Below are 26,303 nucleotides of genomic sequence, written 5' to 3'. Positions count from 1 at the left end.
TGCTGGCTGGCCTAATTGCTTCTTCCCTCAAAGCACAGCTAAAACTTTGTAATTCATGATGCACTCAACAATCTTGCATAATAACTTGGGAATCAGTCAGACTACTCATTTCGTTTAGCTTCTTCTAAAATCAAGCTGAGACTGACAACATTTTGACTAGGAATATGCCTGTTTTTCAGAGCCAGGGAACAAGGCAGGAAGAAACAAATATTAATACAAATATTAACCTACTACTCGCAGTTCAGTGACTTTAGCCAGAGGACAAACTTCCAATGCATATCATCCGCATCGCTGACTCCAGAAGGTAATCTGCCCTCCCTATAGCACATAATCAGCATGTCCAAGGAATCCACTGATTTGCATAAAAACCAGTTTCAAGCTACTTTGGATCTACGGGGTTTAAAGACTACTCAAAATCAAAATGCTAAGGGCTCAATACAGCAACAAAAGAAGTATCATGGGCCAACAGAAATCTGTAAGGCAAAAACCAGCCATCTCATGTATCTACCACTTTGACAAGAATTGGGAAGTATTGCTTATTTTTTTCCATTACTTTGACTAACACTTATTTATCCCAACCTGCAAACGTGTTCTTCATTCCAGACACGTTCACCATGAGTCAACTGGCATAAGCCATGAATGCCAGCATCCAAAGTATGACTTTAATCACACACTTACAATAAGGAGATCTTCAAAAGAGATTATAAACAAATTCATTCCCTCCCTTTACTTCTTTCTCCCCAGTTATTACATTGTCAAAGACTTCACACTGGAGAAGACCTTTACACCCACCTCTTCAACCCAGTGAACTTCCTCTTCCTACTCAACCACATGAAGTCCTAACCCAGCATTATCAACATCACAGTCTGTGGCCATGGAAATAATTAGACATGACTGTTCAGGTTAGAAATTACAGCCCATCTAAGTGTTTGCCTCCTGGGTGAAGAAAGCATCTAGAGAGAGAACATTTAAGTTACCTTAAATCACCAAGTGGCAAAATGAAGTTTGACAGTGAGAAGAACAGCAGGAGCTTAACCAAATGGAGGCACGCCACTGAGTAAGAGTCATCATGTAACAGGCAAAAGGCTGCGGGGTAAGAGGCCAACATACAGTTAATACACAGAATCAGGAAATAGCTACTGTGTAAGGGAGGTAAAGCCATCCAAACCGGCTGAAGCAGTTAATTCTTTGATACCAGAGTATGCACTGTTACTTTCATAAGAATACACTAAATTAAAATTCTCAGAAAACCCCATTAAAAAGGCAAATGATGTGACACTAAACGAAAGACAGACATGTGTAACTCATCTTGGGGAGGAGAAGCGGGGAGAAGAGAAGAAAATGCACCAGGATATACCTGAGATTCAATTCTGTGTTTGAAAAATCTGCTGAAAGCCACAGGGCTTGAATGACACGTTACAAGTCTAGCCATGAAAAGGTTATTAAGAAAAAAAAGCAGTGCCAAAAAAAAATCAGCTTGGTAAGATAGACTGAGACAACAAACAGGACCCTGCTAATTAATATTTGTTCTGCTTCAGCAGACAGTTACTGGACAAGACTGCAACAAACAAGCATGTCTCACCCAATCACATCATTAATCCATTCACGTTCACCACCTGAGGACCAGCTATGCCCCACAGATATTTATTCATCTGTTCCACAAACAAACAATTACAACACATTTTCTGGAATTAGGGCACCTGTTACATTCGGCACAGCTTACACACCCTTAGGCAGATATCAATTAATACTGAAAAAAATTACTGTATCACAAGCCAACAGAAGTTGCTCATTATATTTTGATAATCCTACTCCCAAAACACCCGGGAAGATCAAAAAACATAACTCTTGCAGAGCAAAGTTTAGTTCAAATATGTTCTGCTTAAAACTACCACCTTCATCATTAGGAAAAGCAAAATATATGCCAATGCCTTCTTTCTGAAGAGAGAAAGGCACAAGCAGAATCCACGACATCAGTGTGAAACGTTTGGATTTTAACTAGCCTGTGAAGTGCTTTTCAGCTGAACAGTATTAAGGTGGCAAAATACTAAAATAATCAAGACACAAATTCTGTAAATTTCTTTAGGCGTGTACCAGATAACTACGTTTCTTTAGCTCATTAAATACATACTGAATGCAAAGACATTTGGCAGGACACTCATGCTGCTAGAGAGAGTACAATTTAAAAGAAACCAGACAATTAAGACGTAAGTCCACAGAAGTATATGAGGGCACTTCATGTGGTGTACCTCTAAAATGAGAAGAACAAAGTCTGAGCAATGTAATTACATTCGGTAATACCCAAAAGTCTTACACATGCTGGGCATTTTGATTTTAAAACACCTTGTTCTTTCCATAAAAGCATTCCACTCCTACTTTTTTAAGTATCAGACTACAGTTGCAAGCGTAAGCGGCTTATTCTTACATATTAAATGAACAGAGGTCTAAACACTTCATAGTGACTAGCAGCTCGAGAAGCTGTAGCTGTCGCGGCCCCCCCTGCCACTCCAAATGCGAGTCCAACACGGGAATCGCACCCGTCCACTCTGCCCGTGTCTGCCACACATGCAATTATTACCCTTTGCACACACTGAGACAAAAGTAATCTTATTGCTAAACCCACTTGAACTGGCCCTGACAGACTACTCCTAGCTCACTAGCATGCTGGACAGAAATTTACTCCAAACCTCCATTTGATGCGTTATTTCAAAGCCTGCCATTAAAACCACTTATTTTCCAGAGCAATCTCATCCAAGCTATTTTATTCCTACCACAAGACTGCAGCTTTTAATTTCTGACACTTGTTGCTGCTGAGCCAATAATCCCCATCATCAAAATTAACAGACTCCACACACTGGCAAGTCTTACTATGGCCATCATCTCTAGCTCAAATAATTTACAAGTCAAGTGAAAAGAAGAAAAAAAAAAGAAAACCAAACCACCAGAAAGGCAATACACCCCAGGAGTATAAACAAAACCAGATCTGGGTTAACAACAAATGCAGTAGAAAGTTACATTAGTTGAATCCTGCACATGAGGCAGTGATTCAGAAGACTAACATTCCTGAATAACCTGCTCAGGGACATTCTGGCTACCTCGGTCAGGCCTGCAAACCAGCCAGCATCTGGGGCCGCCTGCCACAGCGAGAGCCACAAGAAGAAACGGCTAGAGCTAGACAACGTTCTGCCAGGTGGTGCACACAAAAGAGTTCCTTAGCTTCCTCACAGGGTATATTTTACAGAAAGGATTTTGTTAGGGACCAGATAAACTTTGGCCACCTTTGTCCCAGACAGTGTCAGGGCTGGGAAGAACATTCCTCGTGCATCAGCCGTTCTTGCGGAAGGTGGAAAAATCCTTGCAGGGTGCAATTAGCAAGCAAGAATCCAATGCAGAATTAAAAATAAAAAATAAATAAATGATGGTTTACTGCTTTGAAAAGGGGATACACAAATTCCTCCATGAAAAGATGCTCGGTTAACTGCAGAGCTGTTTGTCTTTCTGTCTAAACACATTAAATTCCCTCAGAGCCCTTAAGCCAGGGCTGCACTTTGAGCACACCCCTGGCGCTTGCCACCCTTCCCTTCCTTTGTCCACTCCACAGCTCTGCCGGTGCACAAAAAGCACTCCCATGACCCAGTTTACTGTGTCTAGAGTTTTCCCACACTTGGAACTTTGCAAAGGATTGGGAGGACTGAATCCAACATGAAATCAAAGAGTTCCCGAGGCCGCCCTTCTCCATGGTGCTCGCTGTGCCGATGCTGATCTATTATTTAGGAATAGCTCCTGGACAATCTTGTGTTATCTGGAAGGTGAATACTCTTGTTTCGGCAGTGAACAACTTGCTCGGGAGAGGTGCTGAGAAGGATGTGAGCCCAGTCTGGCTTACCAGGCAGAAAATGTCATATTTAGAAGAGCAATGCAAACTGCCTCTTCCCTGGCCTGAATCAGGAGGAGGGTCTGGACCAGCATCGCTAGAGACAGCAGGTTTCATGAAAACAACTGCCCTTAGAAAATCCAAAGTGCTGGAAGTGGTGGCAAGAAACAGGACACTTCAGGCAAACTCCTTTCTTCGTAGAAATGTGTAGGGTACCTTCATTATCTGAATCGTACAATAAAGCATAAATTTACACTTTATGAGCTATTCTAAAATCTGCCCTGCTTAATAATCTGTATCAGCAAGAAAACACTTTAAAGTGTCTCTCACAATTAAACCCAGGCACAACCTTGTATAAATCAAAATTTTGCTACCATATCAAAACGTTACACTGGGGCTGTATAACATTGCCCATATCCTCATTACATGCTACACTAATTACTACCAGCAGATTCAGAATTTTCTGCACATTAGAGGCTTTTAGAGGAGCTATAAAAAATTTCAGGCACCATTAATTTAAATTTGTATTGAAATTTCCTTTTGACAGATGGCCAAAAATTACTTACTATTTAGAGTACCAGAGCTGCCTGTTTGCACATTAGAAGAGGAAAGGGAAAAATTAAAAGCAAGAAGGAAATTTATGTCACGTTCATTACCTGTTAAATGTTAAGGAGCATTATCCTGCATGAATAAATTATTTCATACAAGCACACAGACTCCAGCTGCTGGCAACTAGCACGTTCTGGCTGACAAAAACCATCTCAAGTCACATAGCAGACAATCATAAAAAGCCTCTCTTAACCAGGAGCCACTTAAGGGAGGACAGATCGATCGAACAAGCAACTAACTGCTACTCTGGGCATCACTGAAAACATTTAGGGAAATTAGCAAACTATTTCACCTTGCAAAGCTGGCAGCAAGCCCCATAACACTGACACACAAGCCGACTCACAACCTGAACATCATAGAAGACAAACGTCTACTTCTCATTTTAAAGTAAATTGGCACAAAGTAGCAATGCTCTCCTCTCTCTCTTGAAGCTGTATGAATAACAGTGCCTTTGAATCATTCCCAGATAAAATCAGCCTTTTTAGTATAAACAGTCACTGTAACACCTATGCCAGCATAAACACCACAACATCCCACAGACACTACAGAAACATCATTAGTGTATTTTCTTTAAAAACAGCGATTGGCAAATACTAGTAGTTCTCCTCATCGCTTTCTTGAACAAAACACTCGTGGTTCCAACTGTACAGATACGCAAACCCACTAAAGAAACCAGGTGAATTTTTATTTCCGCATTTATCTGCCCTACTTGTTTGTTCGTGTGCAGGAAAAAGAAAACGGACTACATCTAACAGTTCACGGCAAACAGGGAGTGTCCTAGGGAAGCCATTATTAATCTACACCCAACCTCAATGCATAAAGCAATAGTCCCAGTTTCTATCCCTCATGACAAAGAAGCTAAAGTGAAATCCGACGTGCTGTTGTCCTGTGCCGGCAGACAGACAGCTTCAGTGCCTTTGCTCCTCACAGTGAAAACTGACAGTTCCTGTCAGGTCCTGGTTGTTATGCAGAGCCATGTAGGTAGGAGCAAAACTGACAACCGTCAGCTCACTGGCATTCAGCTGGGACATGGCAGAGTTGCCAGTGGCAGAACAGGTGCGCTGGGGCAGGTTGTGGGTCTTGTACCCACCTGGAGCTGACAGAGAAGCACAGGCATAGCCCCTCGCATGGGGCAGCCCCGGCCAGACAGGTCTCTGGTGGGGGCAACGCCTGTGCCTGGCACCAGGCTCCTCTCAACACCAGCTAGGGCACACCAGTAACACCTGCTTCGCATGTCTAATGCACTCGGCACTCGTGCTGTGAACCTCTCTTCTGCCATTTGGCCAGCACCATGAATAAAGTACATATTCCTTAGAAAAGCACCACTAAATCCTGACAAACTGTCTCTAAGTGCTCAGTAAGATGGGCATAGGTCTTGCCCTTTTTAAGAGAAGTGTACCCTTCATGTCACACCCACCACCACCTGAAAAGGCTTCATCGTATGCTCCTGAAAATTGTGCAAGCCACTCAGGCTCTACCCTGGAGCTACATTGAGCTATCTGGAGCCGGGCAGGTAACAGCACAGCTGGCAACAGCTGGGTCTGCTGAGAGCTGGTACGCAGTCGGCAGCATCCAGGGGAGTAGATTGACCTAGGAGAGGGCAGGGCGAAGATGCCCCCCCTCCCCCGCAGTACTGAAAGCCTAGGAATCTCCGAAAGACTCTGGTGGCAATCCATTACAGACAAGCACCCAGGCAGAGCCGCAGTCCCGTGCACCACCCAACGCTCACCACTACACAAGCGGCAAGGTGTGTGCTGCATCTCCTTATAAGCACGACCACGCACAGGATGGTCTGCAGGCCAGTCGCAGTCTGAAAATCATCCTTCGGAAAAGGAGGCCAGGATTCTCAGAGCAAATACCACCTTCATCAGGGTAGGGAACAGCAGCTCACTTCTAGCCAGCTGCTTCAGCAAGGACAGTGGGCAGCACTCCACCTCAATCCTGCAAGTGAAAGAGCTCCCCTGCCATAATTACATTGTTAGGATATATGAGAATTACAGTTTAAAGCCTCCAAATGACTTAAAACTACTGGCTAGCTCTTTCTGTCTCGTAAGCTTGGGCAGAGTTGCCAGGCAGCCCTCAGGGGTGTTCCACCAAACCCAGTGGACAGCACGTTGCCTGCAATCCCAGTGGACCACTACCAGCCACCTTCTAAGTGTGATATGCAGTCCATACAGGGCTCTGCTAATCAACACGAGCACCACAACGTGCTTTCATTTTTTGACTTTTTCCACCACTCTGGGCCACACTTCAGAAAAATGCTGCATGCAGCTCTTTCAAGCCACCCCTTACAGCTAGGAAATGGAGTCCTACCTTGATGGAGTCTCTGTCTGCATGCAGAGCAGCCCCCACGTGCAAGGAGGCAAGGAGGCAGTGGCAGGAGATGGGGAGTTGAGGGGAGAGAGAAAGAGAAAATCACTAGTTAGTTTACATAAAATTATACATTTATCATACTCGGAAGAAAGAATCCTGATGTCTGTTAAATCATTAATTGCACAGATGTTAACTTTTCTATACAGTTAATTATTAATATTGCACAGCCAGATTTATAAAACTGGGTTTTTAGCATCTGAATATAACTTCTGGCTACCACTAGGTAAAAATACTGAAGCAATTAGCTGGGAATTTTTGTGAAAACTTTTTTTTTTTTTTTTTAAACTAAGAGCTGAATAAAAAGGAGAAGAGAAACAAATGAAGTCACATACTTATATGGCAGCACCTACCTCTTTGGTGATCGTTATCATGGTGTTTCTTCTCATCTTTAATTGGGAGGTGGGACTGCCCACCCAGTGCACTGGACAGTGCCAGGAGACCAGCACTGCTGCCAATGGGTGGGATGGCTGGAGGCTGCAGACCTGAGGGGTGCGGAGTGAGTGGCACGGGAAGACCATGTCCATGTGACAAATGCTGGGCCTGGAGTTGTTGCTGCTGTGAAAAATGAAACAGATATTGAATTTGTTCAGGGAGCAGGACGTTGTCTGATTGATCCTCCACATCAAATGTGATTGATTGGATCAACTAATGCATCTGATTGATCCAGGTATCAGCTGTTACAAACATGCTGGTGTTTTAGAAATGTCCATATGTTTGGACACAACACTACTGGTAAACTTTGGGCTGAATTAATAGAACAAACCAAAAAAAAAAGGAAAGGAAATTCAGTTTTGCTGAAGTTTTTTGCTCCAACAGAAGTATCATCTTACCTTTTCTGGCAGAAACACACCACATACACATCTAATCAAAACATATGTAACTATAAAAGCCGTTATATAATAAAAAAAAAAGCTGAAAATTGAGAAAATTAGTGTTAAACAGTTCTCCCAGCGCTACTGCACAGCATGCAGTGAGAGTTAATTTGAAAGAGAAAACCTGAATTAACAATCCAGAAAAGGAAACTGGTTGCAGCCACCGTTTTAAGCCCTTTAAGTGTCCTCAGCGGTACTTGAGCAAATTACTAAAGAAAATCTAATGTAGCAAGGCTTGGGTCCTCCTGTAGGCTTGCTCAATAATGCTGAAATAATTGGGCACTCTGTGCACGTTTAGTGATGCTCGAATGAAAAGCTAGAGGCCTGCCCTTGTACTCTTCTCTAGCTGCTGACTCTGTGTTGTGACAGGTTTATTTGAGTGGGACTGTGATGCATGCACCAGTAACTGTGCTGACAAGAGTTTAAAGTCATTTTTACCAGTACACTGGCAACACATAGAGAAAGCCCTTGAGAGGTTCGAATTGGAGTGCTTGACCTCAACCAAGGCTGCATCAAGCTCTGTGCTATACTAACCATTGTGGGGTGGATAGATGGTTTGTTGGTACCCAGTGGGACGGACTAGGGGGGGAAAAAAAAAAAAAAAAAAAAAACCAAAAAAACAACCAAACAAACAAAGAGGTGAAAAAGCCATGTTAAATATATCCAAACAGAGATCTGCTCAGATCTTAAGCCTGCCCACTAACATTCTAAATATTTTCTGTTCATTCAGTAACTAGAATAGCTCAAGTTTTCTTTTTGTTTTCAAGCAGTCACTGCTCAGGACTCAGGGTAAATTGAATCAGAAGTCCTCTAGGATTGCTGTCTCCCCCTGCATGTCTGCATACAGGACACTGGAAGAAGAAATAAAAACTTAACTCGCTTTGCAGAAAAACATTCAATTTTAAATTCTCAATCACAAAGATTCAAGTCCTATTTTTGTTTGTTTTTCATTTGAACTTTAATTTACTTCCCACCTTGCAACTCAGTTCTTCAATCAATCAAGAGACAATATGATGTTCACTTGATTTTTTCCCTCCCCTCCCTTGCACAGATCTTTACATTAGGGTGGGATGAAAGAAAAAGACTGCAAATCACATACAGCACTTTAGGGTAACTCATGCAGCACACTCCACACGTGTCTCCCTCAATACACTCCTCTGAAAGTACAGATCCTTCTCTTTCTCGTGGAAACACAATCCAGGTGGTGGAATCAGACTGGCAGTGTCATGCACATGTCATCCAACCTAGATTAGTGCCAGGGAAATGAGGGGAACGACACAAAATGAAGGAGGAAAAAAAAAATGGAGGGAAGCATGAAAAAAAAAAAAAACCAACAAAAAACAGAAAGAAGATTCTCCCAGGTGGAAGAGGGAAGGCTCAATCCTTTCCCTGCTTGCAAACCCATGTCATTCCAGCAGATGCTCCTTCTTGTAGAAAGTATCAAACACATTTTGCTCGCTTGATGCTTTTATGGAAGGATGCTTCATTTCTCAGAATTTTAAATTAACTACAACAAAATGAAGCAAGAGCCAACAGTGTATTATTTAGCTTCAGGGTTTGAATAGGGCTGCCTTACAGCAAGGGAAACAATCTGGCATGCCTGATCTGGGGAGGGAGGAGAGGGAGCAAAAGGATAAAAAAGGAATGGACAAAATAATCTAAGTTCTGGAGTCTCATTTTAACAAAGAATGTCCCATTCCAGTTCAAGAACATGCTGTGAACCCCTGCAAGAAGATGTCTGCCTGAATATGACAGTGGGTTGAAGCAAAGGCTTTGAGAAGAGCCTGAGAATATCAACAGTGACAGAGCTCTCCCTTCATTAACTATTTCATTGTCAAACAAAGTGTACTAGGTAGGGGACACTCATAGCACAGTACTGTACAATCTGTACCGATCTGCCTACTGACCTAACAATTTGCTTTATATGACCTTCTCTATGGATACAGGATAGTTCTGAAGAGCTTGAAGAAAAGTGCAGTGTGAATGCAGAAAGACAGGAGCACTGACTGCACCTTGGATGTACCAAACATCATTAGTGCCTCTGAGACATAATAAGGGCATTAAGAATAGTATGGGTAATGACAACTCGGTGTCTAACAGCTTGAGATCACCCAGAACAGCATGGCTGGTCCAGTCCCTCTTGGCCAAGAACAGGCACATTTTCACTGTAATTTGAATAGCACAGAGCTCTGAAAATAACTGGGAAGAGTATGGAAAGAAAAAAGACAAAAAGACCCCACCAAACCAAGTGAACAAAAAACCACTAACCCACAACCTTTCTGCCTTGGAGAACCTTTCTGAAGAGACCAAGCTCCTCCATGGAAAACAACATGAACAATAAATCCGGGAAGAACATAGCCCCTGCAATCACCAAAGTGTCATTCACTGACACAGCAGAAATTGGGTGCAGCTTAGTCACATTGTAATGGCACAAAGAAACTACTTCGGTATGAAAACCAGACCGTTACATTAATAGAAGTTAACACCCCAAATTCTCATATGGCCCCATATACCTGTGCCACACAGACAATGTTATGCACACTGTTAGACTGAGGTGGGACCAGAAGTTCAACAACAGGAGGTCGATCATAGACTAGGATTGCTTTACTACAGGAAAGGACTATGAGCTCCTCCAGCCAGGTGAGCAACATTGTACAGCAAAAGCAAGGCATTGGTCTGAAAACAGAAACTACAGGAATTCAAAAGGAATACCAGGCAGGTTTTTTCTCTCAAAACACAGAAGAACAAAAGGAAAAGAGTATACAATTGCATAATTAAGTGCTGTTTGCTAACAGGCATACTCAAGGAGGCAGAATGACAGCACATCTCTTAACAGTGATTTCCAGACCTTTGTAATCTATTACTATACTCAAGTGATCATGATATTCACAGCTTGGTTTTGCTTTTCCACTGCCCATGGATGTCACTGATGAGCATCAGTTTCCCAGGTGGCCTGTACACAGTTGCTTGGTTACAGGGAAAGTTATAAAAATATGGGCAACCCTTAAACCACTGGGCATCAGGTTAGTGCTACAAAGACGTGAAAAAAGGTGGTCTCTCCTACTCATCAACATGCCAAAGATATGGAGGAATTAGACAAACGGCAGACATTCTCCCCAAACAGAAACATTCCACTGTGTAAGCAAGTTCACATTTGTTTGTCTATACCATGAATTTATGTCATAAAACCTGACATAATTTAAAAACTTGCAAGGAAAGCCTGACAATGAGCCAACTGAGCAGCCATGTAATTTTTTGTATGCTGCTGTAATGCTTTTACTTTCCACTCCTCCATCTTCTCTTTAATTTTTCATCCTTAGTCACGTTATTTATGAACTCTTAGCACTTGGTTAGTTAACTTTAGACAATCCCATCACAAATGACTACAGCCTGTGTAAAGTCAAGCATACATTTTCAGCATCAATGTGTAATAGCTGAAAAATTGCAAAGGAGTATACTAGGCTTTATTATGCTGTAAATTTTCCTGAACTATTTAAAAATAAAACCAGCAACAGTTAGCTACCAAAAAGATATGGTCTACAGAATTGCAAAATAGATTGCAATGTTTCTAAGAAACATCCAACAAACAGAAACACAAGATCAAGGGTAAACCTAGAAATCCAGAAAGAATCCAAAAAAGAAGACTACGTTTTTTTTCATACTAAGTTTAGGACAGTGACCATTTAAATCAGCTCAGTAGGAAAAGCTGAAGTAAAACATTCAAGACATATTAACATGTCAAAGATAACATCTGGTTACTACTGATCTGTTGGTTTGTTAGCTTTTTTTTTTTTTTAAATTTTCTGTATATCCTTTAGACATTCTACAGTAAGAAGTAAAATAATTTCAAAGCCACATCTAAATAAATGGCTAAAAAGGCATTCAAAAGGTTCTGATCTGAGTACATTTCACTAATTTTTACAACTGCAGTTCTAACTATTGATGCTTAGCTTTTCCCAAGACATCTTAGGAGATCAAATTTAAAGTAAAATGTGATAATAAACGCACTAACAAATTAGCTTCTAATGCTCTCTTGTTATAGTCAGCACATTCAAAGCCTGTTTTCCTGGAAAAGGTTCAAGTTTTTACTGGATACTTTCCAAACAGCTCTGTGTTGCAGGAATCTACCACTTTCCCTCTTACAGACCCTGAAATCTCACAGGCACTATCCAAACAACCTGAACATACTCTTCTAACCTGAAGACATTTCTAATTTTAACCAACTAACATGTTCTAAAAGATATTTTATATCTACACACATGCATGCACTACCCATACCTGCCATACTGCTGGAAGGGGACCTCAAAAAATCTGGGCAAGATAGCTTGACTGTTTCTTCAAATTTTGTTAGATGAAGCAATTGATTTTCAGAGTGAATCATTAGTAAGATTGCATAGAGATAAAACAGTAACCAAAATGAAGAGGAAATAAAGACATAAAAACAATGGCTTGAGAGTACTCAATGTCAATAGCTTAAAAATCAGCAAGAAAAGGAAGTCCTCCAGCATGCAGTTACGAGTGTGCTTAGAGTGCTATGAATTTTTATCTATCATGCCTGTGCACACCCCTGACATGATGTGCATTGTTTGTACTTCCTTTGTACAGTCCTCTCTCTGCTGGCATTCACCAAAAAAAGAAAAAAAAAAAAAAAAGGCTTTTCTGATGTTAAGATGTAACACAGCAAAACAGCCTACAAAGAGAGTCATGCAGCAGTTCATCCAGTGGACTGCTCCTGGAGCTATATGCATATATATATCATATGATTAGTTTGCCATAAAGAGACTGTGGTATAGATGTGCAGCAGAGTAACCTACTATCTTTATTCTTTTAAGGAAGAGTAATCATTTTACAAATAAATGTGCCCAATGTGAAAGAAAGTTATCAGAGATCAGTGGGAAATCTAAACACAGAGACACAGCTGATCTACTGGAAAATACAGACACTGTTTCTATTCACAAAGGTGAATGAATGCACAGGTTAGACAAAATCTAGGAAAAAGAATGAAGAAATCATTTTGGGAGAAAGAGAATAAGGAAGACAACAATAATAATTAATAACTTATTAAAAAAAAAAAAATCAAAGACCAGGCTTGTTAAGTCTCTGAGAATCAGTAATTTCTGCCTTTGAGGATGCCAATTCTACAAAAAGAAAGCAAGCTCTACTGAGAAAAATACGAGAGGAAGGAAAAAAAAATCAATAGCTGTCATTAATCAGAAGGGGAGCATTTAGAACTCCTACATAAATAACAAAGAAACTATCAGAAGCGTATCTCTACAAATTGCCTTGAAGATCTTTTAAGTGATTTAGGCAAAAAAAGTTAGCCCCCGAATCATACTGTGGCATGAAAAGCAACATATGCAGAGCACATTTCCATTCTTAATCATATATATAGGAACATCTGTCAGAATACACGTTTCACCACTGGTCCTCCTTTCCCCCCCCCCCCCAGCCATTTGCGATCCACAGCCCCCCCCCGACTATTTTTCACTAAGTGAAACAGCATAGACATAGGACAAAAGTAACAAAAAGTAGGTAATACAACCCACTAGCAAATAAAACATTTGTGATAAAAGCCGCCAGCATTTTAATAAAGTCCTAGTGCCCTGCAAGACACCACGTGCACCTTTCCCCAGAATCCTGGAGTTCAGTACTTCCTTCTGCTTGCAGGACACTCCTCTTCACCTTAATTTTGCACTGCAGTTGGAGGGAGGAAGAATTAGGCTCTTTAGAATCACTTTCTATTGCCATTTAGTAAGGGCATAAATTCTTACATAAATTATGCCAATTAAGCTCTCTTCTTCCTTCTTTCCTTTTAATTGCTAGCTAATGAAAAGAAAATCCACAACTCCTTCAAGAAAAGGTAGCAAGTATGAGTATGTAAGCAATCTCAAGGTCTTCCTGTAAGAAGTGCCAGTGGCATGGAATGTGCCCCACGTACCAAGCTCACACTTCAAAACCTTTATACAAAGATGAATGCAGAGACAAGACCAATGATGGCAGCAAGGGTGTGTCTTCTGTTACAGTTGACTAGATGGTAAAAATCAGTTCTGGATAGGTAGGTGCAAGCAACCTATTTACAAAGTGCTCCACTCAGGTCCTACCCATGGTCACTGGGAAAAGATGACCTGTCCTCTGGACCAACAGTGGGAAAATTTTATCTCTGTTGTGAAGTTGTAAATCACAGTCCTTTTCTTTACAACTAGAAAATTAGAGTGATGCCTGTGCTTTTCCTGCCAGAGTCCTAAATAACCTTCCTAACTCTAACAGTCCCCACATGAAAAGGTTACTGAAACTCCAGGCTACACAAACATGACTGAAAAGTGGAAAAAAAAGTACCCTCCGAGATGCATAATGAATCAAACAATAAAAGCTGAAAGAAAAGTTGCATAATGCCACTGGTTACAGAGAGACAAGCCGCTAAATCAGCAAGCAATTCTATCACCAGAATTTTTAATATGGCAACTATAATTCACCTCTAATGCTTTCTCCAGGGTATGGTGTAAGAGTCATGTAGTCTTAGCATGAAAGAGATGCGTGTTATGCATGTATCTTTTAAAGTCAATCCTTAGCACGTCAAATTTCTGGATAGCAACTACTGAGGAGCGCAGGCTATGTAACTCTGTATGTGCTAACTGTTTCATACACACAAACACACAACGTGCTAGTTTCCAGCAAATTGTCTTTGCTTAGGATAAAACCCTGGGTTGCCTGGATTGCTCCATTCTTTCCAACCCTTTCTGGTTCTTTAAAAATGGTCATTTCTGGTGCAGCTCTGGTCCTGTCCCATCCAAAGCACTGTAATGCTTGCTCGTCTTGGTGGTGAGCAGCCTCTTCCCGCAGGTCAACACTGGGTGTTAGGATATGGATACAATTTTATTTCTCCAAGAGGATGTCACTGAGAGAAGTAGTATTTTGCATCTTTCTTGTAGTGCCCATTAGTCAAATAACTGAAATTTGAAGTGCTTTCTTTTGCTTTAGTGCTGTTTTTCAGTTACAGTAGCTTTGAAAGTTGAAGGTCTTCATGAAGATCAAAGTACCTGGACTTAAGTCACAGATTCAGGGCTGTGGAAGGACTGCTTTTTCTCTTTGCCTCTACCTCTTTTAAAGGTGGGACAGGGAAAGCAGTACTCTCTCTCTTTCCAGAAACATTGCTGGAATAAGTACATCAATGCTTGTGACGCATTCATATACTACGGAAGTGTCTGTGAAAAGTTCAGCACACAATAAGCAAGAAATTGTCTCACTAACACAAGTCAAACATTTTGAAATATGAGAACTTAAAGATTTAAGACCTCTTAAATTCCCTCTTCATGGACGAATTTAACATCTGAAAATACCAGACTTACAGATGCCTTAATGTCTATCCTAGTTAAGCGCTAAAGCTTGCTTGTGCTTCAGACTACGTTTAAGATTGAAGACACCAGAAATACCCACATACCTAAAGAAAAGCAAATGCTTAACTGATCCACTATACAGAATCCTGGTCTTCATTCACAGCTGTAGGTACATAAATATTGCTGATTTTGCAATGAACTGTATTTGGGAAATCCCTTCCTTCAGAATACTCCAAAGCCAAACAGATCCTTTATGTATTTGAGTTCCAAAGCACCAGTATAAGGCCATCACTGAAGGCAACCCACAGCACACAATAGACTGAGAGTTTGATGGAACATAGCAAATCCATATTTGGCTGCAGACAAGCGCCCACACACCCAGATACAGACCATCTTGGCAACAGTGTTTTCTCCTTCCTACTGTGTGTGAATTGAGAGCACACAAAAATAGGTAAAAAAGAAAACACTGCGCATGTCCATGCTGTAGAAAATGACTAAAATTCTCTATAAGACACCTCCTACCTGTACTGATTAACACTAATTTAAAAAAAAAAAAAAAAAAAGATATGGTGGTCACATAGCTCTGGAGTCAGGGTCTGAAAAACCTTGAGAAGCACGGAGGCAGAAGTCATCTCTCCTGCCTGATCTGATACACTTTGTGAGCCATAACACTTAAGTCATATGCACTTATTTAAGCATAACGAACACGGCTTCTGGCATCAGCATATCAGCACTGAGATGTAATAAGTGGTCTCCACTTCACAGTGCAACATTACTGACTGCTCATATAGTGGCAGTCCCATATAAATTCAGTAGCTACCATAGCTACTTAAAACAGAAGGAAAAGAGGAAAACAGTTGCAACACATTCCAATGGTAGCAGCAGTATTTAAACTTCGCCCTCAGAGGGCTTTTTTTTTTTCAGTAAATATGGAACCTGGAATTACTTACACTCTGATTAATCCCATCAAAAATCTCTAAAAAGATCCTGTGCCTCATTTTCACCTTCTTTAAATCAGGATAATGCTGCTTGTAGAAGAGATTTATTTAAATTAGGTCTCACCTGCAAGACTCTCTTCTGAAGCTGGCACCTGGGAATAAAAGAAGAAAAATCCCGACAAAACACCTCTTGCCCCCAAAAAACAAGTGTCTTTAACCTAGCTAGGCTTCAGATCAATAATTCAAGACCGAAAGTACTCAGTCAAAAGCCTTCTATATCTACAATTCAGCTTCAACCACTAGGCAGCATCAAAAATTTCGCAGGACTATATACCATCACACATCCTTGATATACAAACAGCAAACGAGAAAAATTAAATGGGGAGGAATTCATTTAAACATTTCTTTAGGGTACACAAATAAACACAACTCAAAGCATGTACTCATGAAGTCGACCTCCTCTGCTACTTTCCCACTGTAACAACCTGTGTGCAACATGCAGCAGGTATCCAACTTGTTTTACAGCATTTAAGCTTCAACCACTGCTTAATAAAGCCTTTAAACAAGCAACACTGAAGGGCCAGAGAGACAAGTGGCTGCTGCCCCATTGCTACAAAACACTTGTGCTTTCTACCACCTTTCGCCATCCTTCCTGAAGCTCCCGAGCACGCTTGGCAGGAAGGACTTTGCCATAGATACTGAAATCAAAACAACTCCCCTCAGCTGCATTGGTTCAGCCAAAACCCCCTCACTTTTCCTCACAGTGGAAGCACACATGACATACAGGAACAACCCACCTTCTGCAAGCAGTGGGAGCTGTCTCTTTATGTTAAGAACCCATGCAAAAAGGCACCACAGCATCTGGTGGCAGGAACCCTGGACCACTGGTGCCAGGGCAATGACAGCATGCACGGATGCCAGGTTTTTATTACAACTTGTGTGCACTTATCAGCATCACACCACCTTCAGAGGTTTCCATGCCTGCAATGGTATACTGTTATTCTTTAAAGAGGTGTTATTCTCTACAGCTGTAAAATGGACTACTCACTTGAAAGCACCCAAATATTACACACCTTTTGAGATGAGCCAAACAAGCACTTCAGTCTTAAATACAGAGTAGAAATTGGACAACAAGTGTATTAAAGAAGGAACTTTACAGTATCATGAGTGTATGTGACAATACAGGAGTCCTTTCTTCCAGTAACTGCCATTTGCTTATTTTAAAAGAAGATAATAAAAGTGACATAATAAAACAAAATGCTTAAAAATTAAACCAAAGTAATTTTTTTTCCACTCAGATGTATAGAATAGTAAAGGAAAAATAATTTAAATCATTTCCTTAGTAATACAAGTAATATTTAAATAGATTTAATAATGCTGCTCCAAACCAATGAATTATGAGTTTAAAACCTATTAAAATGTAATGTTTTTTTCCTGAGCTGAGGGAGAGAGATTTAAATCCACTGAATTTTAATATTTCAGCTTGAGCTGCAGGAGGTAGAGAAAGTCCAAATGAACTATTCCATCAGCACCATTCAAGCATGAACATTTTAATCAGTTTTACTTCCTTGGAGTTCTCCAACACAGTTTACGCTGTCATTCTGAAAGCACTTAACACAGAGGGTGTGAAAAACCACCAAGGCTTGTTATTGCCTTCACAATTGATGGCAAATAATTTTGCAGACTTCCTATCATTAAAATGTCACTGCTAAAAATTGAGGTTCAGCATTTCTTGTGCAATACTGCATTTTCTTTGAACATCATCACACACCTGTTCTTAAGTTTTTGGTACATTTCTCTCTCTCCATGTGATAAACAGGCACACAAGCAGTAGCCTCCACTTCTGCCTTACTACCCAACCGCAGTTGAAAATTGACTATTTTAAACAAGGGGCAGGGGGAAGACTCTGATAAAATCCTTATAAAGTTACCAGTTAATTCCCTGACTCCCATATTAAAGTGTAACCACATTCGCACCACTTGTTCTGATTATATAGCATAATGGATTTAAAAATAAAATAAAATAAAAATTTAAGAGAGTTAGATGACTCAATTTAATAATACAGGAAATTAAAACATCATTTCTAATTAGATCATATTACTGATTTAAGGCTACAATTTGTGCGTGCAGATTCTAATTTAAAAACACAGCAGCTATGACACATTACAAGATCCACTGGATACATCACGCTGCTTACCCAGATACACTCAACCTGGAAAGCAGCCCTGGACGTTTACTATAAATTGCTTCAGGCAAGAATGCTGTGCCATACTGTCCATGGCAAACACAAGATGCAGTGTCTGGATGCCGACAGATTTACTATCACCCTCCTACAGCATGCTTACGATACCTAGCTTTGGTCTAGTTTTTCTCCCTGCATGTCTCCAGAAGATAGATGATATTTAACTTGTTTCAGCCCGTCAACAGTTTTAAACTGAACATGACCTGCGAAAGAAGTCATTATAACTGTGTTTCATTCCATTAAACACAACTAGTTTATTGTCAGGAGAACAAGCAGTCTCTCTGGGTTCCAGGCTCACTTCAGTATTTTGCATTTAAACTGCACGGATCAGTGATTTGGTTCATTTACCAATGAAGATAGAATAATATTGCAAAGTTAAACGGTGCTTCATCAGATTCCATTAAATCAGAGCACATTCGTACAAAAATACATACAAGCCGAGCACAAAGAGATGTGATTTGGGCACATCTGATTCTTTTCTTGTGCCATCCTCCATTCTGGTACAATCCATTTAAAACTCAAACCCAGGGCACCTCCATTTGAATCAAAGGGGTTTAGGATGAGTGAGGTGAATTGAATAGGGCCGCCCACTGCACAGAGAAAAGCTACAGTTTTGTTTCAAAAACTCAGCTACTGCTTTCTACCTTCGTCTGATACACAAATCAATAGGGAACTAAAAGATACATTTTTTTAAAACTGTGAAGAGCAAATGAACCTTGGAAGTTTTTAAAATATCACAGGGTTAAGGGAACACAAATTCTGTCAGTCTTATCAAACAGCAAAATAATACTAGACAACATAATTAGAGATAGAGAAAAGCCATGATTTCTAATTACTTACTTTGTTTTATTTTTATTAGTGTTCAGTTCACAATGTACGACAAGCCTTTTTCAGTCCCACGCTATATTTCCAGACTTTAAATTTCTTGAAGTGCAGACATAACAATATTGTAGGTATTCATGCAACTAGAACTTAAAGCTTTTTTGATAACTTGCTGCTCTCTTCATTCCCTTTCTTTAATGAACCTTTTAAAGACTGCATTAGATTACTTCTCTTCAAACCTGACAAATATGAAATTTTCAGCCTGTATTGCTCCTGTTTTTCTAAAACTAAAGAGAGGGCCACACAGCATTTCCTAAGTCATCTTAAAACAGGAGAGTAAAAAAAAACAAAAAAGAGGAAAAAATCAGTCTTGTGACAGAGGTGAGACCTTTACAATTTTAATTCACAAAACAAAAATTCAGATATTATGAAAATCTGAGGCAACAGAATTTCAACTGACTTGAAGAGACAGCAACAAATGAAAATGTACTTCTGTCTAGTGGGGGGCAGACCAAACAAAGTTACTGCCAGGCTCCCAGATAAGTGTCTAGTCTGTTTATATTTATTCTCTGCGGTTTAGTGGTTCATGGAACAGGATAAACTTAAATAAGGAGTGCAAAAGCCAGTGTCTATAACATCATATGTTTTACTTCAACCGACTTATCCTTTAATAGAAAGAAAAGTGCTTCTTGCAGTCGCTGTAACACACACAAAGGGCACTGGCATGGAAGTGCAGAAGCAGACTGTGAAGTAGTGATATGGACACGTGTGCATGTGCATGTACACACACACACAGAGGCACACAGAGAACAGTACAGGCACACACACACACGCTGTATATGCACAGGCAGCACACATATAAAAACTTCCTTAACAAAGAATCGAAGCTTTAGCTACTTAATTTATGCAAGGAATGTTAATAAAAGGCAATATTTTTGGTTAGGTAATGAAAACTAATTGGGAAATTATTCATCTCCCACTCTCCCCACTGGAGCGTAAAAGACGTACAACAAATGTTATTCACGATTCTACACGACTCGCTCCGATTCACCCCCTTCTTTCTAGCGGGCACTTCAGAGGAAATAAAGGTTACTCTTTTCCATTTATATCTTCTAATTGACTACCAGTGTTTTCTTGTGGTCAGAGGGATACAAAATAGAGTTAGAAACAGCCTATTAAAACCAAGCGACAATCAGACTGCTGCTCTACACTACCGTCAGCAATGATCAGAGAGTTCTGATTTCCTTGTTAAAAGACAGAGGCATAATTGAAGCAATATCTTCACTTCAGATTGATTATTCGGCGACCCTTATCCACATCTTCACTCAGCAATTTGAATTTTAATGAAAGTAAATGGAATAATTAGCATTTCAAAGTGTGTTTGATACACTGAATAAAAAAAGAAAAAGGAAGAGACTTTTATGTATAATCTATACACAAAAGAAAAAGCATTTGGGAGCAGAAGATGGGAAGTGCAGTTGTAGTGTCTTCATTAGAATAACTTAAACAACTGCTTGCACCAGCTGCATAATTACACATGTGAATAATGTGCTATTAAGCTATGACTTCTCACCTTTATTTTATGCAATGTGAACAGCCATGGCTTTCGTTGTTACGCTTTTCCTCTCCAGTTGTGAAATGTAAACACTGGCTGCCCGCACCCATAAAATCTCACAGGACTGCTATATCAAGGCTAATATTGCTGGCAGTAAAGACTTTACAAGACTGGCTCCACACCCCAATATTTTCAGATGACTAGGAGAAGGGTGCCTGTGAGCGCACTGGGGAAGTCGTTCTGCTGTCGATTTTAGTTGCGTGGGTTTTGTTTTTGTCTTAAAGTACTAGCTATTTTTTAATGTAAAAATAAAAAGCATGGCAAACGTTCACAGTTGTGAGCCACCATCCACAAAAAGATGTGGGCAGTGGAATGGGAAAAAACCCTCCTAAAGTACAGTGTGTCATATGCATGCTACCTGTTACCTTGGCTGCAGAAGCAGACTGTATGCAAAGGAAGCAATGTAATTTAAAAAGGACAACAACAACAACAAAAAAAACCCCAAAACTCAACAGATACTGACCCAGCCTTGGGGAATGGATACAACACAGACATTAATTATCTTCTCAGCACAGTGCAAGTAGAAGTTTTCAGGCAGTAACCAGCTTTCACAAAGATAAAGCTACTGAACTTCACCACTGCCCACAGCTTTTGCCTACCTGATGGAAAGAGTTCATACAAGAGAGAAAGAAAAAGAAAAGCTATTTACAAACACTATTAGAGCTGAAATGGAAAGACCACGTACCCCAATGATCGCGTTCAGTTCTGCCATGGTCACTTGCTTGGCACGCTCCACAGCCTGCACCACTTGTTGCTGGTGCTATAAATGAAGATCAGAAACAGAATAAAATTATTTGTTTTCTAAATGATTAAGTACCAATACTTCCTTGTGTCTTTTTTTCTTTGCTTTTCAAATGCATGCAGCGCTCGAAATAACTGTTCTTTAACAGACAGTCACATTCTGTGTTGATCTGTAAGAGCATCAGATAAGGGGAGTATATTTTTTTTAATGCCATTACTTGCCAGGAATTACACCTTTGCTCCCCAAAGAGCTATTTTACAGCCTCGCTAAATGGGGAATTGTCTTTCTTTTTGTTCATCAGCGCAATGTGCTCCTGAATTTACTTGCCATTTTACTTACAGATACAGAACCTTTCTCTTGGGGAAAAAAAAAAAAAAAGCATACTGAAAAAGAAAGGTGCATATTTTCAGTAAGTTCATGGCACCCACAACACTTATGGATATACAGATTTTCCTTCTAGGTGCATTTCAAAGCATCTCAATCATAAGAAAGAAATTTAAAATGCCATTCACAATTCTGTCAAACACATGAAAGAGAACTAATTATTTCAATCCCCAACATGTAAATTTTAATAGCTTTAAGAAGTCCATCAAAAACACATGGTCTAATTAACAACAAAGTTTACAAGCTTCAGTGGTTATATTGTCTCAGTCTGAGTGATACGGTATTCTTGCAGTAAATTCAAAATTGCTGTACAGTGAAAAATTATATTTATTTGAAAACATCAACTACAAATAAAATGAAGTCCTCATCTTGCAACCAGACCCATGCCTGTTCAGAGCCCCAGTAGTGACAAATTCATCTGCACCTCAAAGGGTCAGAATTTCAGGCAACAAAATGGTGCAAGTGCAAGTAGGTTGTGTGTTCTACAGTGGGAGTAAGTCATCTTTGATTTACAGTCACAGGTTGAAGACAGAGAGGAGTGAGCTCTTGCCTATCTCACAAAGGGCTAAAAGCAAAACAACGAAACATCAGATCCTTACTGAAACCAATGCATAGATGCTCTTTGGCACAAAGTTGAATGAAATCCCTGAGTGGGTATCTTTAAAGCCTCCAGTTTGCCCTCCATGGCCGTGTATGCAGAGCAGAGCCAAGGCACAGACCATGCAGCAATACCATGTGTGTGTCCTTACTAAAGGCAGAAAGTTGCATAAAATAAGGTGGGGACATCAATCCTCAAGACTCCCTGAAACACAAGGGCAGGGGAATAGCATCACAAAGACTTCCCAGGCAGCACCCCGAGCCCCACTGAGAAAGGAGGCCATAAGGAAGGGCTCTGCTACCTCAGGGACTTCGTAGTCTCAGACGTGCCAGTTCTTGGTACAAAACACAAACAAAAATGGTACTTTTACTTATAAGCTCTTTCTCATAAAAACCCTCAGGGAGAGGAAAAACAAGCCTAAAAATCTACCTGTAACTGTAAGAAATGCTGACCTCAACTACAAAAAAAATGGATAAATGCAAATAATGAAGGAGGTAATTTAGAAACACTCATGGAAGGAAGAAAATAGTTTTAAGGTTTGTTTGTTTTTAAGCAAAAAAGAATTAAATTAAGGAAATGCCAGGAGAGCCAACAACATACTGCTGCAAACAGAATCACAGCAGTCCCATTTAGAGTTTTGTAAAGCTACAATGCTAACATAAACCAAATCTGTCACTGCTAAGCAGACAACATAAAGAACAAAAAGCAAGTCACACACGAGCAAATGTGTTCTTGGCATTTAAGGGGGGGGGGGAAAGTAGTGGTGTATCACCATAATAAATAACCAGTAAAAAGGAAATTACAATGCTAAAGCCTCCAGCTCTTGATGATGTGTTAACATCTCTAGGTGATCGTATGTTAAGGACAGGGAGTGATTTCATCAGTCATGTAGCCGAAAGCCCAGTGATACCTGGTTTACATAGCAATGAGGTGATCACAAAACTTGCAACACCATTTTCTGCTGGTGGTCAGCCACACCAAATATGGGTCATAGCATTTTTGGTCAAGTTATCCAAAAAAGTCTCCCAAAATGGGTTTTAAAAATCTTTAAAATTATTTTTTTAAATCATTTATTGAGAAGCTTATAGTGATCTTTGCTTTCCTACCATTTCCTAGACAATGCTTTTTGGCAATGAAGTAAAGAAGGGGGCCTAGCTCTTGATTTGTATACATGAGCATTCAATTCCAACACCTGTTGGCTTAAATCCTGTACCCAGGGCCACGGGCAGAAGAAAAAAATTGAGGGACCCACAGAATGCTGGCCTGAAAGCATCCAAGTTATTATAGAAATTATTCCAATTTCATCCAGGTTTTGGAAAAATAAGTCAACTTCACAGGAGTCTGAATGTTGTAATTTCTTTTGCAGCCAGCATACAAAGAATGGCTCTCAAAAGTATTTGGGAAAAACATTATTTCATTCCCAGGTGAGGAGAAGAGAAAGTAAAGGGGTAGAGTACCAAAATCTCACTTTAAGGTTTCTGCTGGAAAGCACGCTAAGACAGAAATTCCCTAAGCAGCCACACAAGGCATCTTTCATTGATTCTAATAGGTTTGGGATCAAGCCTTCACAGAGAAGAGAAAACCCATGGGCCCTGTAACACTGAACCTAAATTAGGTACGGTAGAGACAATTAAAACTCTCCTATTGCTAGCTGCTTTAACATTGATTTAATCTTCAATGGCATAGTATGCAAAAGACCTGAAATAGATGGTCTGTAATTAGCCTCTCCATCACTTCCACCTCACTGCAGCAACCGAGCAGGCTCGCTCCCCAAGACCCCATGGGGGGCCTGCCCCAAGTGACCCTGGGGCTAATTCAAGTCATAGGAGCAAACTACACACTCCAGTGGGCAAATGCACAGGGAAGCAGAGTCACCCCACGCTGCAGCCGCGTGCCGTGCCAGGTCTGAAGGGCCCATCAGCTGCCCCCAGCCACTCTGAGCTCAGTGTGGGCAGGGGGATCCACATTACCAGCTGCAGCTCCAGTAACCAGCAGGGATCTCTACACACAGGGACGGAGCCTGACTGGACTCCAGGGACCCACTGCAACCGAAACCAAGGTGAATGTCATGGAGCCCAGGGGCCCGCTACGTGTGACAGCGGGTGACAGGTGCAGTCCTGCAGGTACCCCGGGATGGATGGTCCAGTGCTTACCACCTGCTTGAATGCCTTCCCCAGCCAGCACAGCAGTAACAAGCTGAATTATGTTAAAACCAAGCAGTACACATTAACCTGCCCATCAAGTGATCATGTAGTGATTTACAGCCAAGTGAAACCAGCAACAGCAAAAAAAGTGGTTACTTTTTTCCCAACCCAATCTAGAAACAGGGTGGCAGCTTTCACACATGCTTAATGCTAGCCTTCCTCTGTGCATACAAGCAAATGACAGACACATTTTCTTCAGTTATGGGAAAACAGTATTTTGCATTGCATTTAGCAGGCCAGAGCAATGAACTCAATACCCTGCCCTGCCTGTCACACAGACTTGTATCACTTCTCCTTTTTAACCACTTCCTTGCCTCTTCACCCTTTTTTTTTGCTTTCTGTAATGAGCAGCGTGTCTTGCACTTGCCTTGTGTGGCAAGATCACTTTTCAGTCTCACGGTGGGTAGCAATAACAGAGACCACAAGAAGGATGTAAGGCTTTTTCACCATCACGTTGTCTCACCACGCTCTCGTCACCTAACCCAGACTCCTGCACAGGCACTCCAGCATGGCAGAAAACACCTGGACATTTTATACCACGTCAGAGCTCCACATTAACTCCCAATGACAGGAAAGCCATGCTGACAACATCTGAGCATCCAGAATTCCTTCTGGCACGCATGCAGAGACACTGGTGTTAAGAACACCTAACTCCAGTCTGTCTCCAGCACCACCAACAACACTCAAAGTAAAATTCACTGAACAATTCACTTTGCAGAAGCAAGTAGCCTCTGCTATGTTTTATTCATATTATTCCTTTGCTGTATTATCTCATAAGAGGGAGTACACACCAGGTCTTGCTTAGGAACTGGAGCAGTGACATTCTGAAAAGCCTGATCTAGAGATGGCATAATAAGGTGAGGCTGAACCAAAACTACAAGTAAGAACCGGACAGCAAACATGTATTTACCATGGAGTGCAGCACACACTTAAGAAAACCAAAAAGAAGCAGCAGGGCCACTGCATCCAGGAAGATATAAAAACCACTTCATAAAAACTTAATAACATTATTAGCAATATTTTCATAAATGCCCAATAAGATGTCTTCCTTGGTAGAAAGATTAGATACCTGACAGCTTCCCTGTACTTACTGTTTCAGCGCTAGTCTGGGGCAAGTCTAAGATGGAGGGAAATAGTTTTGTCTTCTCAGCCTCTCACATTCAGACCAACAACTGCTTCCTTTTGAACAGCACGTGAAAACTCCTGCTCTGCTTCTGTATAATGGATCCCACGCTTTGTTCAAATATACTGAACTTTAGAAGTACCTCTACAGAAAGTACGCAGAGATGAGTAGGCACATTATGGCCCATATCTATCTTGTAAAAGGAAAACCATCAACTAATACTGAAGTGTTTGCAAGGAAAAGACTGCACACAGCATTTCCTTTTTATACATTTGTTTGTCTACATGCATGCCAGGGCTTGGTATTTTATTGTACTTCTAAGTATATTTGACAACCTTATCGCACACATGGAACTGAAGATCCCCATCAAAGAGCAATCTTTCTAGCTTGTTCATGCACAGCTGAAAGGGAAAGTGAGCCTTCTGAGAAGTATACTACAGCCTCCTCCAGCCTACGCAATGCTTGCTGCGTGGCACAGAACTTCAGAGGGGCCCATACCATGAACGTTTGTCTGGATTCTCAAGAAGCTTCTGCAGGTTGTGCTGAGTTCCAGGTTGCCACAACTACATCGTT

General features: G+C 40.7%; 1 protein-coding gene across 1 annotated transcript in view; it reads right to left on the bottom strand.

Annotated features, from left to right (window-relative positions):
• Positions 1–5,391: 5,391 nt before the first annotated feature.
• Positions 5,392–26,303, bottom strand: part of LOC103780290 (transducin-like enhancer protein 4) — a gene marked incomplete at its 5' end in the record, with an annotated part of 54,683 nt that continues 33,771 nt past the window's right edge. Inside the window, 3 exons of the mRNA XM_008947952.1 lie at positions 5,392–5,579; positions 7,207–7,408; positions 21,335–21,439. Coding sequence (XP_008946200.1) covers positions 5,392–5,579; positions 7,207–7,408; positions 21,335–21,439 — 495 coding nt within the window. The remainder of the gene's footprint in view (positions 5,580–7,206; positions 7,409–21,334; positions 21,440–26,303) is intronic.

This window comes from Merops nubicus, unplaced genomic scaffold (genome assembly GCF_000691845.1).
Source record: "Merops nubicus isolate BGI_N331 unplaced genomic scaffold, ASM69184v1 scaffold30259, whole genome shotgun sequence".
In the NCBI taxonomy this organism is placed as follows: Eukaryota; Metazoa; Chordata; class Aves; order Coraciiformes; family Meropidae; genus Merops; species Merops nubicus.
The sequence above is the reverse complement of the archived record's forward strand: the minus strand, read 5'-3'. Positions and strand labels throughout refer to the sequence as shown.